Consider the following 16572-nt stretch of genomic DNA (forward strand, 5'->3'; position numbering starts at 1 on the left):
ACGTCGGCCTATCCGCTCTACGTAATCCAAACAGCTGCGAGCGCATCACGTGGTGTGACGGGGTGCCCCGGGCCCGGAGCCATGGAGGCGATCGGCATCGACGAGGAGGACCAGACGGCGGGTCGGGACCCCGACTCCAACCGGGACTCGTGCAACTCCGAGGACTCCCAGAGCCGAGGGGCAGCAGCAATCGCCGGGATGGCCGCGGCCGAGTCGCAGCCCGCGTCGTCGCGATCTCCGTCATCGTCGTTGTTGTCGTCTTCCTCATCATCGTCGTCGTCGTCTTCGTCATCGTCAGCATCGTCAACATCTGCAGGAGCTGTTGATGGCGCCGGCCGTGTTGACGCCGTCTCCTCGCCGCCGTCTGCCTTCGTTCCCCGGGGCTCTCCTCCCTCCCCTGCTCCCCTCATCATCTCCGCCGTGCCTAACCACGGCCCTCGGCCTTCGGCAGGGATCCGTAAGTCAAATAGTTCCACAGAGCCAGTTGTTTAGATATCTCGACTGTGTATGTGTGTGTAGGGGGCACAGGTGATGCATCAGCCAGTCATCTCGGTCAGTCGACCCGTGGCACCTGCTGGGTCTGCCCCGTGACCTCCTGCCAACGGGCGTTCGACACTTCACGTGGCCTCAAGGTGCACTTGGCCTGGCACAAGCGTCTTGGTGACGTCACTGCCACTTAGTGGCGAATGGCGGTTGTTGTTGTCATCTAAGTCATCTAAGTCAGTCGACCCGTGGCACCTGGGTCTGCCCCATGACCTCCTGCCAGCGGGCGTTCGACACTTCAGGTGGCCTCAAGGTGCACATGGCCTGGCACAAGCGTCGTGGTGACGTCACCGCCACTTAGTGGCGAATGGCGGTTGTTATAATAATAATAATGCCGATGACTGGTACCAGCGGTGTCAAGATCGGTTTCTGTGGAGGAGGAGGAGGCGGCTCGTGAAGGACGCTGCTGCTACTGGGCAGTGCCAGGCTAGGTGCACCGTGATGCTGCTGGGAAGTTGGAGGCAGTCGCCCTCCAACAACAACGGAGGGCGGAGGAGCGACGCTCACAACTACGGGCGGAGCGCCGGGTGGCTAAAGCACAGCAAGTTGGCACAGTAGGGGGGCACAGGTGGTGCATCAGCCAGTCATCTCAGTCATACTCTTAGGTTTTTTCGGTAAAGTCACGTAGGAAAAAAAATAATATAAATATTCATAGAAATAAAATGATTCATTATTATTTCTCTTATTTTTATAATTTATTTTTTACCTACGTGACTTTACCGATAAAACCTAAGAGTATGAATCCTTGCAGTCACGAAAGCTTCAAATCTAGAATCATCTCAGTCGACCCGTGGCACCTGCTGGGTCTGCCCCGTGACCTCCTGCCAGCGGGTGTTCGACACTTCACGTGATGGCCTCAAGGTGCACATGGCCTGGCACAAGCGTCGTGGTGACGTCACCGCCACTTAGTGGCGAATAGTGGTTGTTGTAATAATGTCGAATTTTCACGCTCGAAATTCCAAGTGGGTCAACAACAAACGGCGCTGCTGAAGGTGTCCCAGAGAGGTTGGGACGCTTGTGGGAAAATATCTTCACGGCTCGTCTGATTCCTCGTGTATAGATACAGATTATGATTTCCGAAGACGTTTATTGGATCGATCGAGGTGCTGACTTGCAGGGCGGGGTGTGAATGTCACCACTGGTAGAGCGGTTCGAGATGTCGACTGCCTCACCTGGTGTGCAGGAGGTCGTGGGTTCGATCCCGACCCTAATGTCTGCTGTGTATTTGGAGTTTGCGCTCCCCCTCATCATCACGGAGATGTTAACTACTTCGCCTGGTGTGCAGGAGGTCGTGGGTTCGATCCCAACCCTAATGCCTGCTGTGTATTTGGAGTTTGCGTCTCTCCCTCATCATCACAGTGGCTAGGAGATGTTAACTACTTCGCCTGGTGTGCAGGAGGTCGTGGGTTCGATCCCAACCCTAATGCCTGCTGTGTATTTGTAGTTTACGTCTCTCCCTCATCATCACAGTGGCTAGGAGATGTTAACTACTTCGCCTGGTATGCAGGAGGTCGTGGGTTCCCGACCCTGACGCCTGCTGCTGCTGTATATTTGGAGTTTGCGTGTCTCTCTCTCACCGTGGTCGCGTGGATTTTTTTCCGGGTCCTCCGGGGATTTTCCTCGCCGCAATTTTGAGTCAACCTGCGTCTTAAGAGTATTTGGCTGCTTTAAATGTGTACATGATGATAAGCCACTTCGTTGAGCGATCGTGTGTCATCGCCAGGTCGCTTCTGAGAAAGAGCTATACAGCTCAGTGGGGGCTTACCTGGTGTAAAAAAAATAGTTTTAGTTTAAGAAGCAGATAGAGAAGTGAGGTGTGACCTGCAGTGCGTCAATGGTTTCCTTCCACGTTTAAGTGAAATACCCAGAACTCGATGAGGCGATTCTGAATCGAACACATCGACATTCTTACCACCCGTGTTTTCGCGGTTGTGCCGCTGCTGCTGCTGCTGCTTCAGCGCGTGGAGCGAAACGTCGGGACTTGATTCCGAACAAAACACGCGGTAACAGCCCGGGAAGGGCACGTGGGAGAGAGTGAATTGACGCAATTAGTAATAACCGCAAACTAGAAAGCACAAGTTACTTGAAAATCGATTTCAGTTTTACCAGCCTTTGTGCACAGTAGCATTAGATTGCTCTGTGTTGCATTGCCTCAACCGGTTGTAATCCAAATGTCTTGAAGTAAAATCCATCTTTTATATTCAACACGTCATGTTTCCCGAACGCGTCAACTGGATTGTAGACAGTTCCACCCATTGGGCAAACCCCAGCCACAATATATCGTCATCATCCGTTTAATGCACGAGTATAAAGACTCATTAATTTGCCGAATACCACTGATTGTATCGTTGGCACCAGCTCACTAGCTTGCTGCCTTCCAGCCTATCTGCTGTGGTTCCTTGGCAAATCGTGAGATGCAATTTGCACGACAGTCGACGGATCTATGAGATATAGCAATCTGTCCATTTTTAGGTTTTTGTGAGTTAGAGAACGAAAATATAAATGCGTCGTTAAGCCCGCCACCACCCCACACAGCCAATTAGTAACGACACGTACACATTTATATTTACGAGATCTGACCCAAAAGATGGATTATATTGGTCGCGAAAGCCTGCGTGTTAAACTGACAGTAATCTGTATTTTTATGAAAGAAGTATTCTCTAGTGTAACAAGTAGGCTTTCATGACCAATATTATCCATAATAGAGGTTTTTGGGTTAGATCGCGTAAGTATAAATGTGTCGTTAAACCCACCACCACAGAATGTGCCAATTCGTTCCCAGTGAGTAGTTGTCCACATACCCCCGGAGCCCTTTCATTATTCCATCGCTGGATGCAGACTTTCCCCTTGCCATATCAGGCAGTGGAAGTTGTTTGATCATCATATTCCGTCGTGCATCCAAAAATGGGGGGGGTGGGGCTGGGTGGAGAGGGGCTGGGTGGGGAGGGTGGGGCTGGGTGGGGAGGGTGGGGCTGGGTGAGGGGTGGGGCTGGGTGAGGGGTGGTGCTGGTCACCCCGTGGTGCCCTTATAAAACTCAACGTTTAACCTACTCACGCCGGCTTGTGCCCGCCCTCACAGTCGGCCATATTTGCGGAATACACCACGCCGCCGTTGACCCTGGCCATTGACCGAGCAACCCAAAGTTCCTACCAGCTCCCTCCGCAGGAATGTGTTTTATACTGGAGGAATCCGATGAGCTATAAAACTTTTTTTCACAGATGTCCAGTAGGGGCAGGTAAGAAGGTTACAACAATGGAAGCATGTAACTGCGGTACAACAACGGATTTTTTTGCACTGATGGGGTGCCGCAGTGGCGAAATGTTAACTCCTTCGCCTGGCATACATGAGGTCGTGGGTTCGATCCCGACCCTGATGCCTGCTGTATATTTTTAGTATGCATGTTCTCCCCGTGGTCGCGTGGACTTTTCTCCGTGTCCTCCACATTTAGAAACCGTTTAGAGTATTTGGCCGAAACACATTTCCACATGATAAGCCGCCACTTCTTTGAGCTATCATTTGTGGCCAGGTCGCTTCTGAAAGAGCTATATACAGCTCAGTGGGCCTTACTTGGTAAAATTAAAATAAATTGTTTAGTTTTTTATTTATTTAGAGTACATTGCAAGCTCTCCTGAAAAAGTTGCATTGAAGTAATTTTGTGGTAATAATAGTGTTTGTGTGCACACACACACACACTAGTTTTCAGGTGGAAGTCACCACACACATTAGTTAAGTTTACTTGGTCTGTAAGGAGGCTTGCAAGAATTCGGTGACATCATTGGGGCCCTGAAACTGCTGCAGCTTCTAGTCCTCAGGGCTCAGCAAATAGCAGCAGCCCAATCTTGCCCACTGACAAACGCGGAACCTGTGTGACAACATCAAGCTGTTACATAGAGAAGGGACAGATTAGTGTGTTAACAGCCGGGCGCTTTGAGTGGCGGATTTGTGGAAGAAAGACGCCACGTGGTTCCACAAAAATAATATTGACTTGACTAGGCACGGTGACTATGCACTCCTGTGATCCAGCGATTTAGAGGCAAGCATTGGTGGATTATGCAGAGACTGGAAGACTGCTACCCAACCTCCTGGTCCACTCGGTGGTAAGAGCATCGCTGGATGTATTGCAGATGCTAAGTCTTAAGACCAGAGTAGTTGGACAGGAAATGGATTGAGTTTATGCGCAGTGGATTGCTGCTTCAGTGCCTCTGTTGGGTTTTCAGAGTTCACATTAGTTCACTACCCTTTGGTCTCGCATGGAGGCTAATAGACTTAATAGAGACCCACAGGCTCACGTAAAGTTCACAGTGGTTCAACGCTGTGTAGTTGATGGTTTGGCCGTTGTTTCTGCATTCGCACGCCACGCTTTCTTGGAATTTCCACTTGTGAAGGTAGTAGTGGTCGGATCTGGCTTGAGATTTACGGTTTCAATTTCATGCAGTTCATTGTTTTCCAGGTAGAGTGAATCCCAGGGGTTCCTTTTGCGGGGTCAGTGATGGCAGGCAGGTGCTAGTACAGCAAAAAGGTTCCTGGGATATCTGTGTATTTTAATAAAAACACCATACAACAATGTGTGTATGTACGTTGAACTTCTTTCTCAATGTGCGTAGCCATCCACGCTAATCGGAGGGGCGAAAAACAATGTGTACAGCATGGTCCGGAGTTCACTACGGCTCCTGACTCTTACCACACCCCGTGCATTGACAATGTCACGTGGCCGTGCATTCTCGTTTTCTCCGTGCCCTTCCAGTGACACGCGCGCGTGTTTTCGTGTTTTTTTGCGCAGGATTCCGAGACCCCATGACCCTGGAGAGGCTAAACCTCATGAACATGGCCAAGCTGAGCATCAAAAGTAAGAGCATGCGAGGCGGCTGGGTGGCTCGTGATGTTCGCGTATCCTACATTTTTTTTAAGTATCTGCCTATACCTCACCCCCCCCTACCCCCAGCGAGTCGGATACGCAACATTGTGTTGTGTTTTTGAAATTCATATCCGACTCCAAAATCTAATCACTTTTTAAGTGCACTTTCTTATTCATGCAAGGCTATCACGGCGGCGTTATGTTTCACGGACTGGTATCGACTGCATTAGTTTAGTGAGGAAAAGGTTCCCTACCCCCTGTTATGAGATCAGACTAAAGGAGGTCACAGCATCAACTGGCAGTGTCTGCAGGAATTTTACTAAATAACTTAGCCGACCGCAAGTAGCGTTCATAAATGATTTGCAGATAATTCATCCATTGTTGGTGGCACTCTGCTGTTTACCACTTGCCACCCATGCCCCCAGGGGCCACACACAGAGTGGAGTGGGGCACTGGGAGGAGGAGGAAACCCAGAGTGTCAAGGGATATTTGAGCGAATAGAACAAGAACTCTCCACGTTCATCACGAATATGGTTGAGCCTGGTTTGGATTTGGATTAGAGACCGCGGGCAAGCAAAGGCAGTACAGTAACGAATACTTGCATCGATCTGTGCGGAGTGTTTAGTGTTACCCCATATCAGTGTGCATGGGTTCTCTCCATGTACTCTTGATTTCCTCCCACGTGAAGTTAAGCAGGTATTTATGACAATGGTCAAACATCTCAATGCAGGACCCTTCTGAAAAGGAGGCTTGAATCTCAGTGAGACTTTCCTGCCTAAATTAGGTCGGAAGCAAGGGCTCGGTCAACAATAGGGGCGCCACAGGGGCGAGATGTTAACTGCCACGGTGGCGAGATGTTAAATACCTCGCCGGGTTCAATCCCGACTCTTGACGCCTGTATAATTGGAGTCTGCATGCTCTCCCTGTGGTCGTGTGGATTTCTACTCCGGGTCCTCCGTTTTTCCCTCCACACTTCAACGCGCGTTTAGAATATTTGGCTGCAATACATTTCCACGTGATAAGCCACTTCGTTAAACTATCATTTGTGGCCAGGTCGCATCTGAAAAAAAGCTACATAGCTCAGTGGGCCCTTACCTGGTAAAATTAAAAATAGTTTTAAATTGTTTAAATAGGGAAAGGGACAGAGTTCCAAACGAAAGTGGCTTCATCTTGTAACAATGACACCAATAAACAAAATTGGTGTTCGTGTCAATTGTTGAAGACGAAACAATGAATTGAGAGCGCGTTTCAAAGCCAGTTCGACCCCGGCACACAGCTTCGCTTTCAGGCAGGGTTAGGAAACCAACAGCCCATAGGCCAGATAAGGCCCGGAAAGTAATTTTGTATGGCCCCTGATCACATGAAAAGGGACAGTTAATTCTAATAGCTCTGCATTAGGGATGTGATGTTTAAAACGCACGGTGATTCGATGAATTGTATGGTCAAACAAGGCCCAACAATGTGTGGTATGGCCTTTATATGGCAGTGGCCTGACAAAGGGCGGTTTGCTTTATTAAGAAATTGTTTTTCATGGGTCCTCACATGACCAGTCAAATCGGAACGTGTCGTGTGGTTTGAACGTTTTCGTATGCCATTCGATTCGATTGCTGGCAATGATAATGGTAGGAACCTCCTGGTTACACCAGCCCACAGGGGATTATTGTGGGCGGAGAGGGGAGGGTGGGGAGGGGCTGGGTGGGGAGGGTGGGGTGGGGCTGGGTGGGGGGTGGGAGGGGTGGGGCTGGGTGGGGGGTGGGAGGGGTGGGGCTGGGTGGGGGGTGGGAGGGGTGGGGCTGGGTGGGGAGCGGCTGGTCACCCCGTGGTGCCCTTATAAAGCTCAACGTTTAACCTACTCACGCCGGCTTGTGCCCGCCCTCACTGTCGGGCATATTTGCGGAATACACCACGCCGCCGTTGACCCTGGCCATTGACTGAGCAACCCAACGTTCCTACCAGCTCCCTCCACAGGAATGTGTTATTTTGGAGTCGATAATCGATTCCGTGTAAAGGACTGTTGGAAAGTCTTCAATCGGACAACAACCCTGTGGTTAACCGATGAATGATTGCATTGTTGTCTATTCGTTAGACTTTGCTTTACCCCTCTGTCCCTCGACCCCCACACCCTAGGCCTGATTGAGGCGGCGTTGGCACTTGGTAGGAGCCTCGACTCGGACTACGCGCCACTGCAGCAGTTCTTCGTCATCTTGGAGCACTGCCTGAAGCACGGCCTCAAAGGCGAGTGCGCATGCCCCCCGCCCCCCATGACTACGGCGAGGCTGAGTCCATCCGCAGGACAATGAGGCCTGCGATAACTTCCTTCCACTGAGGCTGTACAGCCTGACCACGTGGCCCGCACTGTGTCCCAAACCAGTGATCGATGCTGCTGATGATGTAGCCGATGGCGATGCTGCCGTTGGTACTGACGGCGATTGTGGAGTGTATGTATGTAGGGGCAGTCTTCGGGTTATGAACCTAATTCGTTCCTGATACCCGTTCGTAAGTCAGAACACAAATGCACTGTATTTAAATGCCCATACGGTAGGTGTTATGAAACGTGTTGTGGTTCAACAAAAAGGGAAGCATTGTTCAACTCATAATTAAGAAGAAACATTTACATGTAACTGTAAAAAGATACTGTATGGTAGGAACATAAATAGGAAAAAAAACAGTTTTACTTTCACTTACCTTGAGTCCTGATGCCAGCTTGTAGGCTCAAGGGCGGCAATGAGTCACCACAATTGCACACACACAGACGCACACACAGGGCACGCGCGCATGCGCTCGCACACAGACACACACACACAGACACAAACACCCCAACGACAACGATCCCCCGTGTAGCCTTAACAGGCTGTTGGGGTAAGTGCTGTGAGCGAGTAGCACCTATGAAGGCCGGCACGGCACACGAAGAAGAGGTGGGTGGCCAACACCACGCCTGGCCGTCTTTGTCTCCCCAGTGGTGATGTTTACACGCCACACCAGGTACTTGTGTTAGCTGTGAGCAAGAATCAAACTCGGGTCGCTGTTTTCGTAGCGCAGCGCGCTAACCGCGACGCTACCATGCCCCACACACACACACATGTACGCATGCGCACACACGCACGCAAACTCTCACTCCGAGCGCGAGGCCGACTCGTTACACCTCGCGGAGGATCGCTTCTCTGAAAAAAATAGTTCCGCGGTTCAGTTTGCAATTGAGAGTTTGCATTTTAAGTCGATGTAATATATTTGTAATATTTCATAGAAGCTGCTTCCCAAGTACGAGCGTTCATAAGTACAGGCGTTCGTAAGTCGAGGACTCCCTTACGTTTAACTTATTTCACACCTTCTTGGTTCTTTCGGTAAAGTCACGTAGAAGGGAAATAATAAAATAATAAAAATAAAGCATAATAAAATAATTCTCACGACGTTTCGGCCACAACGCAAACAGCCGTCCTCAGGTGAAGAACAGGTCTGTCGGAAAGGTTCAGACGCTGTCTTTCCGACAGACCTGTTCTTCACCTGAGGACGGCTGCTTGCGTTGTGGCCAAAACGTCTTGAGAATTATTTCATTATGTTTTATTTTTATTATTTTATTATTTCCCTTCTACGTGACTTTACCGAAAGAACCGAGAAGATGTTTCTTCCTTGTTCTCACTAACGCTTGCGCCGTGCCGTGCCTTTGACAGTGAAGAAATCTTTCCTGGGCCAGAGCAAGTCCTTCTGGGGGCCCCTGGAGCTGGTTGAGAGGCTCTGCCCTGAAGCGGCCGAGATCGCCGTCAGCGTCCGTGACCTCCCAGGATTAAAGTGCGTGCTGCTTCAAATGATCATTAGAACAACAACATTTGATATTCGTACAATTCCTGTCGCGCAACCCTATCACAGAGGCACGACGTTTCACTGGCGGATATAGCCTTCCGGCAATTGGGACGATGTTGCCGTGTGGTTTTACCCAATTCGGTAAATTGCGAGTAATTTAGCATATTTATATGAATTTTATATGAATGTACGTTGAACTTCTTTCGCACCGTACCTAGCCAATCGTGCTAATCAGAGGTGTGCGGGACAACCTTGATGGTGGCACACGCAATAGCCTAGGCTTTTTTTAAATAACGTCGTCAGATCTTGTAACGTCCACTGTGAGCCAGGCTGCCACGTATTTACGGTTAATGCACCGGCAGTATTAACCAGGCCGGCCGCAGGGCCTTGAACCACGAATTCTCACAACAAGCGGGCAAACTTGCTATCTCGCAGTTGCCTCAGTGGCCTTTGGCCTGGTTGTGCAAAATAAATGGAGCAGTTGGAAATAAAGGGCACCATTGAAGGTTTAACAGACGTTGAGGTTAATGGGACTATGGGAGGACATTTTCAAGCGGAGCGGTGTGGAAAAATAAGCAGCAAGAGAAGCGTCGTGACGTACAGTCTGGCGGTTTAAAAACTGCATGGGATGAGACGAAAAAAGTCAGTTCTGGTAGACCGAGTCCCCAACGCGGGTGGAGGAATCGATGAGAATGAAATTCACGGAAACAATAACTGTGGCAGTAACGATGGAAGAGTGACAAGGAGGTGACTGACCCACCGTTGAGCGAGTGACTTGAGCGAATCGATGACGGTGCCGGATCATACATTTTGACGGGCTGGACCATCCATCACCCAGACTGCTTTACGTCAATTCCTATCGAGCGCAGTGGTCGATGGGCGGGATGCAGAGCGTCTTCGTTGTCGTCTGCGTCGCTGTTCGTTGGGAGCAGGACTCCGGTGGGCAGGGGCCGGGCGTGGCTGCGACTCGCCCTCATGCAGAAAACGCTCTCCGACTACATGAAGGCTCTCGTCGCACGCAAAGACTTGCTCAGGTGAACCGCGTCTCTTCACGTCGCTGTGTTCGACAACGACGAAAACCCGTTGGCATTTCAATCAGCTCTCGATTACCAGCGGTCGCGTGTTTGCCACTTGCTGCAAAGGGCAAGTCCAGCGGCCGCCCTGAACGTGGCCACCTGAGTTTGATTCCCAGGCAGTGGCTAACATCCGTGGCGAATGATATCTGAACCAACCCTGGGAACGCTTTTTGCCAATCAACCTGCACTCACCGGCGTGGTGAAGTACGGTCAAATAACTCCCACGACTGACAGTGGACTGACAAAGTGCTGTAAAATAGTAGCACTTTCTTCTGGTTAAATGTGGGTACTTTTCTGATTGTAGAATGTGTAATTTGTGTTTGGTTGTGTGTTTGTGTGCGCGCGTGCTCCAGTGAGTTTTACGAGCCCGGTTCACTGATGCTGGAGGAGGAAGGAGCGGTGATATCGGGAATGATGGTCGGACTCAACGTCCTTGACGCCAACCTGTGTATGAAGGGAGAGGACCTTGACACACAGGTCTCACACGCACAACAAGACAAACATCCCCCGTATAGCCTGAGCAGACTGTTGGGGCAAGGGCTGTTAGCGAGCGCCTATGAAGGCTGGCACGGCACATGAGGGGGTGGGTGGCCAGCACCATGCCCGGCCGCCATTGTCTCCCCAGTGGCGATGTTTACACAACACACCAGGTATTAATTTTAGGCTGAGCCGACCTAGGGGAGGCCCATCACCGGTTAAGATAATTGTCAGCATGACGCAAACATTGTCTTTGATTCTTTTGGTAAAGTCACGTAGATTAAAAATAAAAAAATGAGGAAAAAAAATGAAAATAACTCAATTAAATCACGACGTTTCGGAGGCAACACAAGCTTCTGTCATCAGGTGGAACAGCCACAGCAGAATTACTGTAGTGAGTAGAGAGAGCTATTTGTGACGAGCGATTATGATGCAAGTGAGACACAAAGGACAACGTGTGGATGACCTGTGACATTAACTTGTTGTATTTTTTGTTGTTGACACCAGGTGGGAGTTATAGATTTCACCATGTACCTGAAAGATGGATCAAGCAGCGATGATAATGGGTGAGCACATGTACCTGATTTACCGTGTGAGTGTGTGCGTGTTCTTATACTTTGTTTACCATGTTCTCCAGATTATTATGTGCACACGTAACCTGTATTACCACCACAGCGACTTCCACCGTTGTATGTATGACCACTCGACCAGCAGATGGCAGCTGGTCATACATAGTAGACTCGAACCACATATACGCTGCCAGTAGACTCAAATAACATATTAGCTTGCAGTAGGTTCGAACCACATACACGCTTGCCAGTAGACTCAAATCACATTCCAGCTGCCAATAGACTCATCACATAGCAGCTGCCAGTAGGCCCAAATCACATTCCAGCTGCCAATAGACTCATCACATAGCAGCTGGCAGTAGGCCCATATCGCATACATGTTGCCATTAGACTCCCATCACATAGCAGCTGCAAGTAGACTCACATCACATACCTGCGACCAGTAGACTCACATCACACACCAGCTGCAAGTAGACTCACATCACACACCAGCTGCAAGTAGACTCACATCACATACCTGCGACCAGTAGACTCACATCACACACCAGCTGCAAGTAGACTCCAATTGCATAAAAGTTTTACCACCACGGAACCCCTCGGCTCACCTCTGGATAGCGCGCGGCCCCCAGCTGCGGAACGCAACGACCGCGCACAACATCGGCAGCTGCCGAGGCTGCGGGTGGCTCCGTTGTTCATAAGCAATTGGCCTTGCCGTTCGTTTTGAATTCCAGAAACGCCAACATGACTGCCGTGCTGGATCAGAAAAACTATCTGGAGGAGCTGAACAGGGGATTGAAGTAAGACGCTGTTCACTCTTGCGCAATCTTCCAGCCGCCTCGGATAGCACTGGGTTCCCAAAAATCGTCGTGATTGTTACGCTCGTTCGCCCGGTAAAGCCTCGCCGAGCCTCATGGCTCTCTTTCTTTGGGGTCCTGCCAAGTACGAAATTAAACAAATTTTTTTTTTTTGTCCAGGTAAGGCCCACTGAGCAACGTAGCTCTTTTTCACAAGTGACGGTGCAACGAAGCGGCTTATCATCGCATGGAAATGTATCGCAGCCAAATACTCGAAGCGCATGTTTCTGTGGAGCGACGATTGCTTTGCATAATCCCAATTGAGTCGCTTGCGGGTAACTCGGCGGGGTTGATGAAGTCGGAAGGGGGGTGGGGGGCGGGGGGAGGGGGGTGGCCCTTGGTGGGGGGGAGGCGGGGGGGGTTGATCCTGGGACCGCTTTAGATATCACTCGTCCCCGATGGAACCGTAGTGAGGGATCCGACTCTTCGTATCCCAGTGCCCAACCTACGCGCCACCATCCCACTTGCGTAATAATACACGCGGCAATGTTTGCAGCACCGCTTGAGTTTGCACGACAGAAAAACAGACGCACGCTTGCAGTGAGGGAGTGGTCACATGGTCTTCAGGGCAGTCACATGGTCCATCGGGCTTGTGAAGTGGCGTTTGGTAATTTGCAGCTCTAAACGAGATTGTGTTGGTTTTTTGTTGTTGTAATTTTGTACGTTTTTGAAAGATTCTCATTCAGAAACTATCGGCCTTAAAGACCAAGTCTTTATTAGTCCAACAGTATCATCGCAACTTAAAGCTTTCGTGACTGCAGGAATTCATATTCTTTGGGTCTTTCGGTAAAGTCGCGTAGATAGGTTCTTTTCTTTGAACCTATCTACATCATCGACATCATGGGACCTACTTTGTCAGTACCAAAATATGAGAACAGGTTTTTCCCCTTTTTTCACCATTTGAAACGAGGCTCAAAAGAAAGCTGTCTCTGGTGTGGACCAATCAGTTTCAAAGACAATGCATCTATTATCAGGGTATGTTTTTTTGTTTGCATTCTGACCACAAGTATTGTGGTTAATGTAGACATGATTCCTTGTAAAAGGTTTCAGTTTGGTGTTTTAACATCTTAATACTTGTTTTGTTGCCAGAAAAAAGCGGAAAAACCTATTCTATAGCTTCGTAACTTTACCGAAAGACCCAAAGAATAGTGTCATCGAAGTTAAAATGCAAGGCTCTTGTTAATGCGTACCACATAAGTAAGGGCTATACATCGTAGATTTTTTTTTTATTATCACGACAAGATAAGAGTTGCATCCCCCTTAAAGTCGAGACGGGGCAGGAAGTTTTGCCGTTGGGAAGAAATCAAAATCCACCGTGGTCACGTGGACAATCTCACTTTTGTTCAGCGTCTCCTTGGGAAACCTGCAGTTGAAAGTGGAAATCCTGGAGAAAGTCAACAAGACCATGGTGGAGGAGGTGAGTCATCGTAACGGCAGCCGCGCCGGCTTCCCCACCCCCGCCCCCCCCCGGTGTGCTGGGCAGCACGTGGGGTGTGCTGCTTGTGACGCATGCTGCGTGTGCCACGTGTGATGCATGCCGCGTGTGGCGCTTGCCGAGTGTGGTATGTGCCCTATGTGACGCGTGCTGCGTGTTCCATGCGTGACGCGTGTGTCATGTGACCTGTGAGCCGCGTGTGCCACGCGTGTAACGTGTGCCACGCATGACGCGTGCCGCGTGTGCCATGTGCCCTGTGTGACGCGTGCTGCGTTGTTCCATGCGTGCCGCGTGCCGCGTGTGTCACGTGACCTGTGAGCCGCGAGCCGCGTGTGCCACGCGTGTAACGTGTGCCACGCATGACGCATGCCACGTGTGCCCTGTGTGACGCGTGCTGCGCGACAGCTCGCCGTGGTGAAGCGTAACGAGTTGGAGCTGAGGACCGAGGCGGAGAAGCTGCGCTCGGAGAACGCCACGCTCGTGGAGAGCACGCACCGCAAAATGGAGGCACGCCGTCGCACGAACACGATTGGTCCATCGAAAGATGTTTCACATTTGTTCGTCGTTCCGCTTTGTAACTCGAGAACAGAGTGTCGTTACAAGTATGAGCGTTCTGAAAAAAAATAGCGCTTGCCCCCAATGGTGTACGCCACCTGCGCGGAGGATCTATTTACATCTTCTTGACCGACAGACCTGGTCTTCACCTGAGAACGGCTGCTTGCGTTGTGGCCGAAACGTCGTGAGAATTATTTTATTATGTTTTATTTTTATTATTTTATTATTTCCATTCTACGTGACTTTACCGAAAGAACCAAGAAGATGAATCCCTGCAGTCACGAAAGCTTTAAATCGAAATCTATTTACATGTTTATTAGTCTGTGCAACGCGTCCTTGTATGTCACGGAGACGCCGCTTGCGTGTGCGCGGTGCAGGCAGTGCGAGTGGACATGGACACGGAGCTGCAGACGTACCGGCACTCGCGACAGGGTCTGGACGAGCTGTACAGCGAGGCTCGCAAGCAGCTGCGCGAGGAGTCCCAGCTGCGCCTGGTACTCGCGCGTGCGCAGACATTGAGAGAGAAAAAAAAAATTACCGTTCTGATAGCTGACAGTCTTCATGCTCATTGGAAGCGAATGATCAAGTAATACACTGTTTTTTACCCTTTTTTCTGGCAACAAAACTGACACCTTTTTTACGAGGAGTCATGTTTGCATAGACCACAATACCTGCAGCAGTCTGTTAAGGCTATACGGGGGATCTTTGTCGTCGACAGGAGGTGGAGAACGAGTTGGAGCTCCAGATCTCCATGAAGCAGGAGATGGAGATGGCCATGCGTCTGCTGGAGAAGGACGTGCACGAGAAGCAGGACGCCCTCGTTTCGCTGCGCGAGCAGCTGCAGGAGGTCAAGGACTTCAACATGGACATCTCGCACAAAGCGCAGGCATGCTCGCTCACTCACGCTCTCGCTCACTCCTAAATGCCCGCTCTCGCTCGCTCACTCACGCTCTCGCTCGCTCACTCACGCTCTCGCTCACTCACGCTCTCGTTCACTCACTCACTCTCTCGCTCACTCATGCTCTCGCTCGCTCCTGAATGCCCGCTCTCGCTCGCTCGCTCACTCATTCTCTCGCTTGCTCCCGAATGCTTTTGCTCGCTCTCTCAAGTGTCGTCTCACACTCTCGTTAGCTCACGCTCTTGTTCGTTTCCTCCCGAAATCTCTCGCTCGCTCGCGCTCTCACCTGCTCGCTGACGCTCTCGCCCGCTCACACTCTTGCTCGCTAACCCTCTCCCTTGCTCGCTCGCTTCTCCACGTCTCACGTGCAGCATGGCAGGCGCGCGGCTGTCCAACACGAGAAGAGGCTTAAAACTACGGTCATCGCGTGCTGTAAACAATTATTTACATTTGAAATTGAATGAGAAACTCCTCAGACAGAAGAGTGCCTATTATTACTCTTGTGAGCCTCAGTAACACCTGGGTTATCCCAGGTTGTCTCATATCCAAGCATCGACCAGGCTCAGGGTCCGAGATCTGACGGGAGCTAACGCGTTCAGGGTGATTTGGATTATCGATGCCGGCTGACCGCCCGCCCGCCCATTCCCTTTGCACCGCAGAGTGCGGAGGCGCTGCTCAAGCAGAAGATGGAAGGCGTCCGTGGTCTGGAGGAGAGGAACGGACAAATGACCGCGACCGTCAAACAGTTGGAGCAGAAGTGAGTGGTGTCAGAGTGGGACAAAGTGTCACGGGTCCAGTTGGACCAGGGCACCATGTCAGACCCCAACCACCGACCATCACCACCCCGTATGTGAACCTATTCGTGTCGTTTTGCTTCGTCCGATGGACTTGAAACCCCCGTGAGTGATTAGCGAACCTCCCCCCTCCCGCCCGCCGCAGGCTGCGTCAGAGCGAGCGGGAGAGACAGACGGCGGAGGAGGATGGGCGGAGGTTCCGGCAGGACTTCGGAGAGAAGATCGGAGGCCTGCAGAGACAGTTGGATGAGAGAGACAAGCAGCGGTGAGCAGTGCTGCCAACATACAAAGACAAAGATCCCCGTATAGCCTCAACAAACTCTTGGGGCAAGCACATATGAAGGCCGGAACGGCACACGGGTGGGTGGCCAGCACCACGCCCGGCCGCCTTTGTCTCCCCAGTGGCGATGTTTACACACCGTACTTATTTGAGGCAGAGTCGACATAGGGGAGGAGGCCCATGACCGGTTCAGATAATCGTCACTGGTTTTGGCCATGAGCGGGAATCGTACTTGGGTCGCCGGGTTCGTAGCGCAGCGTGCTAACCGCTACTCTTGTGTGTACATTCTAACATCTCTTCTTTAACCACTTTAAACGTGAAATTGCCACCGACGCACAAATCACTGACCCTCGAATTAAACTATCAACTATTTTATTTTACCACGTAACGCCCACTGCGCTATGTAGCTGTTTTTCACAAGCAACCTGGCGATCACA

At 50.7% G+C, this 16572-nt stretch overlaps 1 protein-coding gene across 2 annotated transcripts in view; it reads left to right on the forward strand.

Moving 5' to 3' along the window:
• LOC144732090 (RUN and FYVE domain-containing protein 2-like) overlaps positions 1–16572 on the forward strand; it is a 24247-nt gene continuing 7675 nt past the window's right edge. For both annotated transcript variants that reach the window (XM_078613352.1, XM_078613353.1), the window contains exons 1-14: positions 1–457; positions 5325–5390; positions 7527–7634; positions 9068–9185; positions 10130–10231; positions 10627–10750; positions 11258–11316; positions 12051–12116; positions 13521–13590; positions 14014–14115; positions 14541–14657; positions 14882–15049; positions 15721–15818; positions 16001–16120. In XM_078613352.1, coding sequence (XP_078469478.1) covers positions 82–457; positions 5325–5390; positions 7527–7634; positions 9068–9185; positions 10130–10231; positions 10627–10750; positions 11258–11316; positions 12051–12116; positions 13521–13590; positions 14014–14115; positions 14541–14657; positions 14882–15049; positions 15721–15818; positions 16001–16120 — 1694 coding nt within the window. In that variant the 5' untranslated portion in view covers positions 1–81. The remainder of the gene's footprint in view (positions 458–5324; positions 5391–7526; positions 7635–9067; positions 9186–10129; positions 10232–10626; positions 10751–11257; positions 11317–12050; positions 12117–13520; positions 13591–14013; positions 14116–14540; positions 14658–14881; positions 15050–15720; positions 15819–16000; positions 16121–16572) is intronic.

Source organism: Lampetra planeri, chromosome 41 (genome assembly GCF_965212315.1).
Source record: "Lampetra planeri chromosome 41, kcLamPlan1.2.h2, whole genome shotgun sequence".
Taxonomy (NCBI): domain Eukaryota; kingdom Metazoa; phylum Chordata; class Hyperoartia; order Petromyzontiformes; family Petromyzontidae; genus Lampetra; species Lampetra planeri.